At 30.3% G+C, this 12806-nt stretch overlaps 2 protein-coding genes across 3 annotated transcripts in view; both read left to right on the forward strand.

Annotated features, from left to right (window-relative positions):
* Positions 1-4809, forward strand: part of LOC119838246 — a 58587-nt gene extending 53778 nt beyond the window's left edge. For both annotated transcript variants that reach the window (XM_038364104.1, XM_038364103.1), the window contains exons 19-20: positions 470-656; positions 1143-4809. In XM_038364104.1, coding sequence (XP_038220032.1) covers positions 470-656; positions 1143-1220 — 265 coding nt within the window. In that variant the 3' untranslated portion in view covers positions 1221-4809. The remainder of the gene's footprint in view (positions 1-469; positions 657-1142) is intronic.
* Positions 4810-7597: 2788 nt separating this feature from the next.
* LOC119838171 (putative fatty acyl-CoA reductase CG8306) overlaps positions 7598-12806 on the forward strand; it is a 25626-nt gene continuing 20417 nt past the window's right edge. Inside the window, exon 1 of the mRNA XM_038364013.1 lies at positions 7598-7726. The gene's annotated coding sequence lies outside the window, so the exon portion shown is untranslated. The remainder of the gene's footprint in view (positions 7727-12806) is intronic.

Raw genomic sequence — 12806 nt, forward strand, 5'->3', positions numbered from 1 at the left:
TGAAAAACAAAGTAGTAGACACTGTTCGCGATTAGAACGGAGTTGATGTTTGGCGAGAACTGTATACACAGACACACACACACACAGATAGAGTATACATAAAGATAAGTTCAGAAGTAGACACAAAATTAAAAATGAAAAGAGCTGGCGCGGCTCAAGAGGGGAAAGTAAACTTCCCCTCATTCCAAAACAAACAAAGACACAAAAAAACAAATTTATTGTTGCTATATTCGTTTATTAACTAGGTAAAAAAGAAAAGTTTACAATTAATTAATATTCGTCATTTGTGTGTGTGTGTGTTTGTGCACGAGTTCCTGTGTATTTGAAACTATTTCTAATTAGCATCTATTATAAATTGAATTAATCACAAAATTCCTATAAATACTTAGTAAAAAGGTCAGAGCTTCTCAAAAAAATTGTACAGTGATTAAGGTGAAATAAAGATTTATTTATTTATTTATTTAATCAGGACTCAAAAACTGCGCGAGCTGCGGCTCTGCGATCTCCAGTGCAAGTACGACAGCGCTAAGAACTGCCAACTGAACAGAGAGCTCGCGAAACCGCTGTACACACCACACGGGTGGGTTTCCAAGATGACGCTGGACTGCAACATGGATCGGACGATGGTCGTGCGGGGCGGTTATGCGCTGATGAAGGTTGGTACTTGGTACAGATTGGCAATTGGTAGTTCGTGGTAGAATGGTAGTAATTGGTAGTCGGTGGTTGAATGGTAGATCGTAGTAGAATGGTAGAAAAGGGTGTAGTGAACTAAAAATGTAAAATGGTATAGGTAGAAATTTGTATAAGCTGTGGAAGTGTAGACGTCATGCATGCGCGTTATAGTTGTTACAGTTTGGTGTAACCATATGACAATAAAGATTCCAGTAGAATTTGCTTATTATTAAAAATAACGATATTATCGAGTTGCATACAAAAAGATTTTTTTACAGTTTAGTTTGAGTTGATTTTACTTTTGTGGTAGAAAATGGTAGATTTATGTGAATATAATTAATAAATCCAAAAAGCTATACCTAATTAGTGGTTTATATTTTAAAATTATATAAATATAAAATATAGTTCTGTGATAATAAATTCTTCCATGATTCAATTATCTTATTAAAATTCATGGTGTTTCTTTTCAGGATCTATGCTATTTGAAGCCGGACAAAATTGAATTCATCGAATTCAACATCCACATTTACAGAGATTGCCATAATTAAAATTATATCCTTTATGGTAGGAAATAGTAGAAACCATTCCCAAAGTGCAATTAACTAACCGTGTCCGTCCTAAACAATAAGAGAATGTACATTATTATTTGGCATTACGTGTATAATTTGTTTAAAAAATGCCTTTAACATATGAGTCATATTTTTAACTTTATTTAAATGAAAAATATTTAAAGAATAAAAATCGCATGAGGACGTTTTTTCTGCTTCTTGAAGTTTTTTTCACATAAATTTAATTGCATAAAACAATGAAGGCATTATAATAGAAATTTTTTTTTTTAAGATTAATGAAAAGTATTTGTTTGCACTTTCATTGTAAAAGCAAAGATTTCGATCACAAATGAAATCACAATATTATTATTTTAATATTATGTTTATGTAATGCAATTGAATTGATTTATAAGACTTTTGAGTCTGGCAACCAGAATATTGTACACGGGTGGATAATTTTGCTTTAGTTATATTTATGAAACGGACTTTAAAATCGATATTTCCTTTTGTATAATAATAACAAAGCGGAAGAGTTTAAACGCGCTAATCTCAGGAACGGCTGGAGCGAATCGAAAATTCACTCACCGTTGGATACGTGAGTACGTAGTTTACAGTTGCAATAGCTTCATTTTTGTTATGCTTATGTATTCTAGAGCATATTTATAAAATTACATCAAAATCGGTGTAGACAATTCGGAAGACAGACGATGTAGTAGTAACAACAAACTTAAAAATGTAAAATACAAGAATTTTTTTATTTATTATGGTCATATAACGCAATTCTTCATAACAAAATTTTTTTTTTAAGAATGAAGGCTGGTCCTTTATTTTTTAATTTAAAATAGTATCTTTAAATAAATACCATGCATGTATTTTATCGACAATATAGTCATTTTAAAGTCGGTTTTATCAAATACGAGCTCTGCGCCTCTAGCTTTGCCCGCGCAGTCAAAGATAAACTTAGACTGAAACTTAGACTGAGGTCCGGGGTTTCCCGCGCATAGTTCTCATGGGATTTCCGGGATAATAACTATATTATGTTCATTATCATGTTTTAAATATCTCTGTTACAATATTCATCCAAATGAGCCCAGTAGTTGTTGAGATTAGCGCGTTTAAGCAAACAAGCAAACTCTTCATAATCGCAAGAACATTCCAATTGTTAACCAATTTCAAAAAAGAAGTCCAAGAAAGATTTATGATTATATCTTTCATTAACGTACCTGTATCTTATTGATGTATTATTGGTAAGTATTATGTATAGTCTGTGTCGTAATTTATGGCTTTTAAAATTAATTTAACTTCAAACTTTAAAGCTTATGTTTTTTGTCTAAATTGTCTAAATAATATGTTTCATTTCATTATCTTGTATATGTCAATGTTGTAACAGAAAAAAAGAAAACAAATCATTCTGGTCGTCTACAAGAAGTTTATATATCAATAAACATGTTCAAAAGAAATCAAACATACATGAAGAGCCATCAAATTTGGCACGGACTATATTAAATATATGCGAATAAGATGTTGCTTTAAAAATCGGTGGTAGCTGTCTTAGTTATTTTTATGTACAGAGCTTTTATTTTATTGTTTTGTTTTTTTGTTTTCATTATTTACTTTATTACAATTCACTCAATAAGCTTTATTTAATGAGATTTAGATGTTAGTTTGGCTTTTCAATCAGCAATGTTCCTCATGAAATAATATATGATATTTAAAAACAAAAGAAAGTGAATTTTTGTATGTGTCAACATATAACACAGAGTGAAACGATTTATAATTATTATTTTATTTCATAAAGTAGTCGTATGACTAAACTTTTCGTTATTTCGATGTTAATTATGACATTTAGAACCGGTTTCAACACTTGCTTGTGGCGTACATTCATTGTTAGTCCTTCCAACTGACAGATTTGACAGATTGTAAACAACATGTAATTTTGACACCAGTCATTATAATACTAGAATAAGTGAAAAATAAAGATGATTAAGGACGATTTAAATCTGTCTATTAGATATGTATTAGCTGATTTTTTTAAATTCATATTTAATTGCCACATTTTCATAAGTACTACATTTATAATAACAAAGTATTTTCTCCTAAGTTATAACTTATAAGTATTATTTTTATTTTCAAGCATTCCTTACATGTACTTAATTTATTTATTTACATTCTATTGAACATTTACATCACATTTTTACATCATAAAGTAATTGTTATATCCTTAAATCCATACATATAAAATAATCAATGTTTAACTTAGTTTCCAGTTATTTAAGTTAGAATAAAGTAATGGTAATTTTAAATTCATAAGTGTTAACAAGTAAGGGATTAAATTAAATCACTTTACAAATTATATTAGCGAATTAAATCTCCTAATTAGATAATAATCACATTTTTAGATAAATTGTAGGTATTCAGTGAAAATATTTTTATAACATCTATAAGAATCTCATTATTATCAGTAAATGTAATTTTAGTAGTCTTAATAATAAGTATATTGATTCTCACTGTCACAGTCCGATGCTAAGCACCATTTTTTGCATTTCTGAAATGATTAAGGGCAGATTTCATCATACCAATAATCGTTACGTCATTATGGATACGACAAATAAAAAAAGCACGTAGAGAAAGGATTCTATCGGGAAATGTCTTATTTTACAGTGATTTTAATACATAAAGCGTTCATTTATTGTGTTATAAAATAAAATAGTTAATATTATTGCAATCTTTATGTGCATTAAAACACCTTTCCAGAAAACATCATACTATCTTTGAGAAACGCAAAAATCTTAGATTATAAAAGTAGAGTTTCTTGCCATACAAAAATTATAATGGTAGTTTTTAGTAGAATATGCTTGATTATAATTTTTTTGACAAGCGAAAATTATTTTTAGATAGGTATTATTTTTACGTATCAGTGTTTGTCGGTGCTTTGTTTTTTGTATAATTTTGTACAATACAACATGTTTACTATAGTATTGTACAATAGTTGAATTATCGAATTTAATTTAAACATTCCACATGTGTATTAGGAATTTTGTAGAATTGTAGAAAAGTTTTTAATCGAGTTTGTATTTATGATTATTATGAGATATAAGTAAGTTATTGTAATACGCTATAAACCAATTTTTATTTGTATAGTTTGGTGTCATTTTGTCAATTGTTTTTGGCAATGAATTGGTTTTGTATACATAAATAGTTTTTAGTTGTAATTATATTCAGAATTAATTTAATGACAATACTTTATTGCCATGTAATAAATTGATGATTTTCGTTTGTTATTTTTCCTTTTGTCTTTTGTTTTGTAGTTGGTAATATAAAACATCGCAATAATTAGAACTCGACATAGATTGCCTCCTTAGCTTATAATTAAAACGTAAGTTTATATAATTTTACAGCGATACACGGATGTGAATGTGCAGGCGCCATTTTGTCAAAATTTCAAGTGTCAATTTGAAATTTTGTTGACTTTTACCGCCTTTTTTAAATGTCCGTGTTTAGCTATAGTTGTAATGGGCTGTAATCTCAAAACTATAAGTATCAACAAATTTTAATTGTGTAAGAAATAAATTACTTTTTAGAAGTAAAACTGGCTTTATTTATAACAACACTATCTCTATTTATATATGTATATCTATCTAGCGGCCCGCCCCGGCTTCGCCCGTGGTACATATATAGCCTATATCCTTCCATAAATTTCAATAATCTAACACTGAAAGATTTTTTTAAATCGAACCAGAGTTCCAGAGATTAATGCATGCAATATGACCGCGACCGCGCTAATCTCAGGAACTACTGTCCCGATTTAAAAAATACTTTCAGTGTTAAATAGAACCACGGGCGAAGCCGGGGCGGACCGTTAATGAAATATACAGCCATAAAAAAATTGTACACAACACAATACGCGAGCGAAACCGCGGGCGTTAAGATATGATTAGTCATAGCTTACATCATTAAAAAGGTGAATTTAGCATTTTACGTCCGTGTAATTCCCCTTTTTTTATTTTTTTGAGATGACGTATAGATTAGAAGACGTTTTTTTTATATGGCAATTGGCAAGCGCTAGACAATATGCAATCAAAAGACATTGATTTATAGTCAAATTAATTTTTAGCTTGTCCATATCTATATAAACTCTGCCATCAAAGTTAATACAATTTATAGTATTTTCTTGTGTTTGGTTTCACGCGAGTATTATACATTTAGAAATTAAAAACTTTTCAACGGATTTTAAACGCGATTTATTCATTATATTATTAACCCGACGTTTCGAACACTTTACAGCGAGCGTGGTCATGGGGAGACTGCGAAACGTCGGGTTAATAATATAATGAATAAATCGCGTTTAAAATCCGTTGAAAAGTTTTTAATTTCTAAATAATACAATTTATGTTTTATCAACCGACTTCAAAAAAGGAGGTTATAAATTTTACTGTTTATTTGTGTTTATAGCCTCGTAACTTTTTACTGGGTGAACCGATTTTTATGATTGTTTTTGTATTTGAAAGCTGGTACCTGCACTGTTTACAATACCTGCAGTTTGAAGGCGATTTAATCTATTGTTAAAATTTTTTATTCATGTTGTTTGTTATAATTAGTTGTACTGATTGATTTAAAAAAAGCAGTGGTAAGAACCTCGAACTTCAAAATCGATAAGTCGGGGTTTTTTCAATTTATCTGAACATGTGGATAATATCACCCCTGCTTAAAAACGGTGAAGGAAAACATCGTGAGGAAACCGGCATGTACAAGAATCAAAAGTTCGACGACATGTGACATCTGCCAACCCGCACTTGGCCAGCGTGCTGGATTATAGCCTGAACCCTCATAGGAGGCCTGTGTCCCAGCAGTGGGAACATATGTGGGCTGATATGATGATTAATTTCGCTGAGATTAAAACTAATTTCAAACCAAACGGAAATAAACAGATGTGTGCAAGTTTACATATTCCTAAAAAATATACCAGTTATTCAAAATACGAAATTTCTTCTTTCTTTATTACAAAGCCACTTTTTAACGAATGCTAAATATTTATGCGCGTGTTGAATATCAATCGGCCTACTCGTGTAGGCGAGATTCTTTAAGGCTTCAGTTGCCAGTTAAGAATTTTCCCAGACTTTAGGGAGTATATTAGTGTAATTGGAATTAATTTATTGCTTCATATACAATAGCATTACATATAAAATAATGTTATAAATACTCATATCACATTTATTAACCTTATTATTTTGTTATTACATTTTTTGCTGTAAATATATATAATATTTACTTAAGAATTTTTTACATATTTATAATTTTATATTATAGTAACGCGTTTTGACGTAATTTTAAGAACAAAAAAAATGACAAGTTTCAAGCGATTAGAAAAATCGCATTTAGTGTATTGTAAGTTTATTTGAATTACAGATAACATTATATGTTTAAATTAAAAGTATTTTTATTATATTTTTATATGTCTTGGTGGCAATGGGGCTGATGGGTTGCCTGATAGTAAGCGCCATCTCGCATGAATATTTGCAGAGGCGTAATGGTCAAATGGATTGCCGACTTTAAATGAAAAAAGATGAAGAAAAGATTGACCAAATGTATTTGTGGGGGTGTGGTATTTCCCCGATGCGAGCTGACAATTAACACCGAAAACATAAATATTTTAACTAAATCACAAAACCAACAAAAGCCACTAGTAATAGCTTTTTAATTTTAAGAATCATCAAAATCGGTTCACCCAGCAAAGAGTTACGCGGTTACAAAATACAGTCAAATTGAGAACCGCCTGCTTTTTTGAAGTCGGGTGAAAAACAAACATGCAATATTATTGGCGTAAATCATCGAATTAGAACTAAATAATCACAGTATTTATTAATTACATTATTATATGAGATTGATTTTTGGTGTATTTATACTCACAATTCACAATAATGTCAGGTTTATTCGGAGAAAATATGATACATCGAAGTAAATAGAAAGGAAAACATGTAACATTTCCATAAAACGCCTTTTAAAAGCTTTTCTTTTATAATTTTTCAAAGGACGACCTTTTTTTAAAGACCAGCAGTGATTAATTGTTCAAAGTACATACGAAAAAATCGTAAAAAAAACCAGCACATTCAGTACTTTTGTGAATATGTTCGTGACTTAGGCACTCAAAAATATAAATGTTTTTATTTGATTTTACACGGTTTTAATCTACTTTTGTACTATCTATAGAATTGGTAAATTTTTTAATATTCTACGACTATATTTTTATTGTTCCGTACAAATCAGGTGTACGCTAATCAATAAAAACGATTAAAACAATTCAAATGATTATATGATGGTAGACATCGCAATGTTGCAGTGGAAAATTTTCGCATCTGGCATCCCAGTTCCACCTAATATAGTACCTACTTAATAAGCTATTCTCATGACCAGTTGGACTTGAATCATCGCGAAGCGAGTACGGGTTGTGTGTTTTTATTTGTTTACTTGTTTTATTGTGTGCTAAGTGCGTGTAAAAATCAATTTTGGTAAGTGAAAGTTTCCGCTTTTTTCTTTTTTTTATGCAATGGCTGACGACAAACAGCCTACTGTAATGTCATATTAATTAACATGCAGATTTTTATTTGCACTTTTCGGTGAAATCTTGTTTCGTGCTCTGTCAATAGAAATCAAATGCTTTTATATTTGTTTTTGTTAACGGTCATTCGTTCAATATTTATATATAATAAAACAGAAGTATGTTTTATAATATATATTATAAAACAGACTTCTGTTTTATATAAAACTAGCTGCGCCCCGCGGATTCACCCGCGTAAGTCCGTATCCCGTAGGAATATCGGGATTAAAAGTTACCTGAATGTTATTCCAGTTGTCCAGCTATCTACGTACCAAATTTCAATGCAATTGGTTCAGGAGTTTTTGCGTGAAAGAGCAACAAACACACACACATCCTTATAAACTTTCGTATTTATAATATTAGTAGGATTAGTAAAATAGGAAGTAGAATATTAAACGACATAGGTACCAGATTAACTAAATTTAAAAATAAGAAATTGTAAAGATTTAATAGCCGAATTGATAGTTAAAAATATTCATGGTTTCGTGAGTAATTTATTGAAAACGTAATTTTAAATGTTATTAATGTACATATTTTCGCTTATTATTATAATGCTTTCTATATATTAATATAGTATTGACTATATCTATATAACAGTTAAGAGGTTATGTTCTAGGCAAAATCCATTTTTTTTACTTTCGTGATCCGTTACAATAAGTATTGGTCCAGTTTAAAAGAATGATGAAGCAAAGAGACATATTTACTAGTACAAATAAATATAAAACTTTTTGAATCAAAATAAAATGTCAATACTAAATGTCCGATTGACAATGTATTTTATCTATGTAGGTATTAACTGCGTATTTCACGTAGAAACATAACATATAATTACCTACCTACCTGACTGATCTGCGTCTTATGTAATTATAAACAATTAATTCAACTGGATAATAAAACCTGCTTGTATTATAATTTTATTATATCTACTTTACATGACAATAATATTTTCAATATTTAATCTATATCTACTTAATATGTATTAATTTGTAATCTATAATCGAAATTCAAATGTGACTTTTATTCCCGCCCTAGATTTTTTTTATGTCACGTTTCGAAACTTACGTAGGTACTTATTTCCCGCCATAACTTTTTAATTGCTAATAATAATTTAATTGGTTAATACAAGTTTATTTTATAAGGGCAACGAATGAAAATATTCGGAATTGCAGCAGGACCTTTCTCTTTTTTATGGTTTTTATGTGGCACAGATTAAAGTATTTCGAATTTTCATTTATTATCTGCAACAGTTTTATTTACTTTGTATATTGTGGGAAATTTTTCAGTTCTCACACCAACAATAAAAAACTTATTAGCGTATGTATAAGTGATGTTATAGTGGCTTAATATATTCATTCAAAAATAACAAACAGAAAGATATCACAAAAAACTTATGGTTCACACATATAATGCTATCTATATATATTAAATAACACAACGCTACAAACTGAGACTCTATTTTTTGAGGTCGGTACAAGACTACAAAGGCAGACGAGTTATTGTATTAATAACAAATCCCACAGAAAAAAAGAGTAAATGACGATTCTTGGAATTGATTACGATGTTACTTACATCAGAACCATTTGTTTACATTTCAACAGCCAATGCTATATTATCTGTGGCCATGCTAAGTTGTCCTGTCATGTCACATTACTCGGGTGTCCCACGCGCGAATATTCGTACAATGGACGAATGTTTTTAAGCGTGTAGAGATAAAATGCAAATATCTTACACTTATTGCGTATTCCTGTGTGTGACCTACATTCAAAATAAATGTATGGTTACTAGTATACTATTATATTAGCTATCATAGTGATATGCGACACTTGATTTTTTTTTATTTTTCCCACATTTTTGGTAATTTTAAAATTTATTTTGTGTTGTTCTTGACATAAAAAATTATAAATTTTTAACAAAATGAAACGTCTGTGTTATATTATTGCTCTATGACCATTGCAAAATTTTCAAAACCTACCCAGTTTTAATGTGATTGACGCACATACAAACATACACTAGAAAGAAACGAAAAATTATCAACCATTATTTTATGTATATAAAACATAGTACAGTAATTTATTTTTAAAAAAATATTTAATGTGCAAATACGGTCTGGTTATTGTTTAAGTATATGTATAGAGTTATACAAGCCTAAATCAAACACTAGGAAATGCCAAATCTTGTGTTATTGTTATGGCATAGAAATTGTCATTTTCGGTACAAAATGGCGGACGCAAATGGGAAGCGCGCGCAAAAAGGTTCGGAAGGTCTGTGTTAATATGACATGGAATGGAGCGTTACGAAACATTATTTATATATGTCTTGCAAAACTTGTATGTTCTGGAAATTTCCTTGGCGTATCACCGTATTGCGCTTTAATTAATTATTAAATTAATTTTTGTTTGTTTCTTCTCTTCTGGAGTAGTTAAATATATGTTATTATACATATAAACCTTCCTCTTGAATCACTTTATCTGTAAAAAAAACCATCAAAGGTTACAAGAGAGCATACAGACACACACACAGACTTTGTCACTGGTTGACAGGATATGTTAGGTGCTAGGATATGTAAGATAGGTTTTCAAATAGTCTGTTAATGAATATATCACATGGAAGATAATCCATGGAATGTTACTTATAAACCACAGAGCAGTTATACGATGACATTGTACGTATCTAGTTTCCTTACCTTACCCTTACCCTCACCAGGCCTTTCCTTTATTTTCCATACTGTTTTTTGCCCACAGCCCACTTAGTACGGACGCCTTAGTGCACTTATAATCCAAACCTTTCGCCAGACGCCTGCACGACTTAAACTTAAGTAAAACGAAAAAAAAAGCTTATACCACTCAAGTGAAGTAACTTTCTATTGGTGTAATGATTTTCAGAATCGGTACCACACTTTCGAAGTGTATTTGGTGCAAACAAACAAGGAAAACTTTTCTATTTTTGTTATTAGTGTAGATGTGTAAATGATATTAGGCGTAATGGCTTAAAAGCCAGGAGGAGGGGATAATTGAGGATAAATACAGTTAAAACAAAAGGTGTGTGTGCGATTCTATTAAAATAAGTACTTTATACAATCACTATAAACATAACCCTCATTGGAACAGTCGAGTAAGTAGTAAAGTATTATACATATAACATACTTTAAAGATCTTTAATTATTAAAACAATACGATGTTTTATGATAGCGTAAATATTCAAACAATTAATATTGTATGCACACTTTCATTTAATTAAATTATTTTATTTAGGCTAACAGTGGTTTAAAGCAATCGGTTTGGGCCTTGAATGGCACACGATATTTTTATTTAGTTACACATCAATGCAATGAAATTTGCTACGTAGACAGCTGGACAACTGGAATAACATATAGGCAACTTTTTATCCCGATATACCTACGGGATACGGACTTACGAGGGTGAAACCGCGGGGCGCAGCTAGTGACCTATATTTTCTACAATATTTATGGTCAAAAGAAAATCAATGAACCATGCTTTGTTTTATTTATTATCTATTATTTATTTATTTGGTCAACCAACATTTGTTTAGATTTTTAAGTATAAATAGTATGTTATAACAAATATTCTATTTGTTAGTTTAATAGTCATCTAAGAGATGAACAAGATTTTTAAGTTTGGGAAAAATATTAATTTCTTCTTTAAAAAATATTAATTAAAAGTGTTATAACTGTAATAAACGAATATATTTTGTAATAATAATGTAACGGAATAAAAGTGAAATCAAGTGAATTACGAAACTGCATGTAACAATGTCACACCTCATACGCAAAGTGCGGTCGTTAACCCGGGGTGCGAATTCAGAACTAATATGTCATACAAGCTGCACCCCGCGGTTTCACCCGCGTAAGTCCGTATCCCGTAGGAATATCGGGATAAAAAGTTGCCTATATGTAATTCCAGTTTTCCAGCTGCCTACGTAGCAAATTTCACAGCAAACGATTCAGTAGTTTTTGTGTGAAAGAGTAACAAACACACACATATCTTTACAAACTTTCGCATTTATAATATTAGTAGGAAGTAGGGTACATAATACATATTACTGACAATAATATAATACCAAAGTATGTATCGAAGAAAAATATAGGCTATTCTTTAACACGCTCGTATTAGCTTAGACTCGATTTTGACCCACTTCAAACGGACAGATTTAATTCAAAATTTGTACACTTATCAAGAATCGGTGATGATACAACAATTTTATGAGTTTATCTTATTATCCTGATTAGGATCGCCAGGATTATACAATTTCCTTGCTTATACTCTGTTTTTAAAGAGCAAGTGAGACAATTTAGTTGTTTCTATTATTAAAGCGTGTTATTTAGTTTATTTTACTATGTTTACTACCAAAAACATAACACAATACATAAATATACATGGCGAAATAGATGGTGGAATTTTAAAATTGTTTATGAATGGAATTCTCGCGCAAGTAATTCTAGAATCATCTATAATTATTATTTACAACCGGCTTTCGTAACAAAATAGCGGTCGGTGGAAACCTCAGCTTGTGGTAGGCGCGAGATTATAAATATGAAAATGCGCGGTAAATTTCCACAGACGGCCCGTGATGGGTTAGTGACCTCGCCGCCATTGCAATCTGCACGAATGTAGTGTTCGATATTCGAATCATGTTTCTCATAACAGCCAGGAACAAAAGTTTTTATGGTAAAAACTAAATAGGTGTTATATTATTATGGAAATATCGAAAATTATATATGGGTAGGATGTTGTTGGTGTATGTTTGATCTTCATATACCTAGAATTAATTAGATAGAAAAGCTAAATAATATTTATTAATGAATTAATAATCCGTAATATATTGACGATTTTTCCGGTAACTTATTATTATTTGTATGAAAAGAAGTTCAAAAACATGACATTGATCAAAATAGACTATTTTTATTAACACGCTTTTATTAGCTTCACTTGTATGTTTGTATGTATGTAACTCACACCCGTTTTTCTCCCACT

This window comes from Zerene cesonia, unplaced genomic scaffold, assembly GCF_012273895.1.
Source record: "Zerene cesonia ecotype Mississippi unplaced genomic scaffold, Zerene_cesonia_1.1 Zces_u001, whole genome shotgun sequence".
Lineage (NCBI taxonomy): Eukaryota > Metazoa > Arthropoda > Insecta > Lepidoptera > Pieridae > Zerene > Zerene cesonia.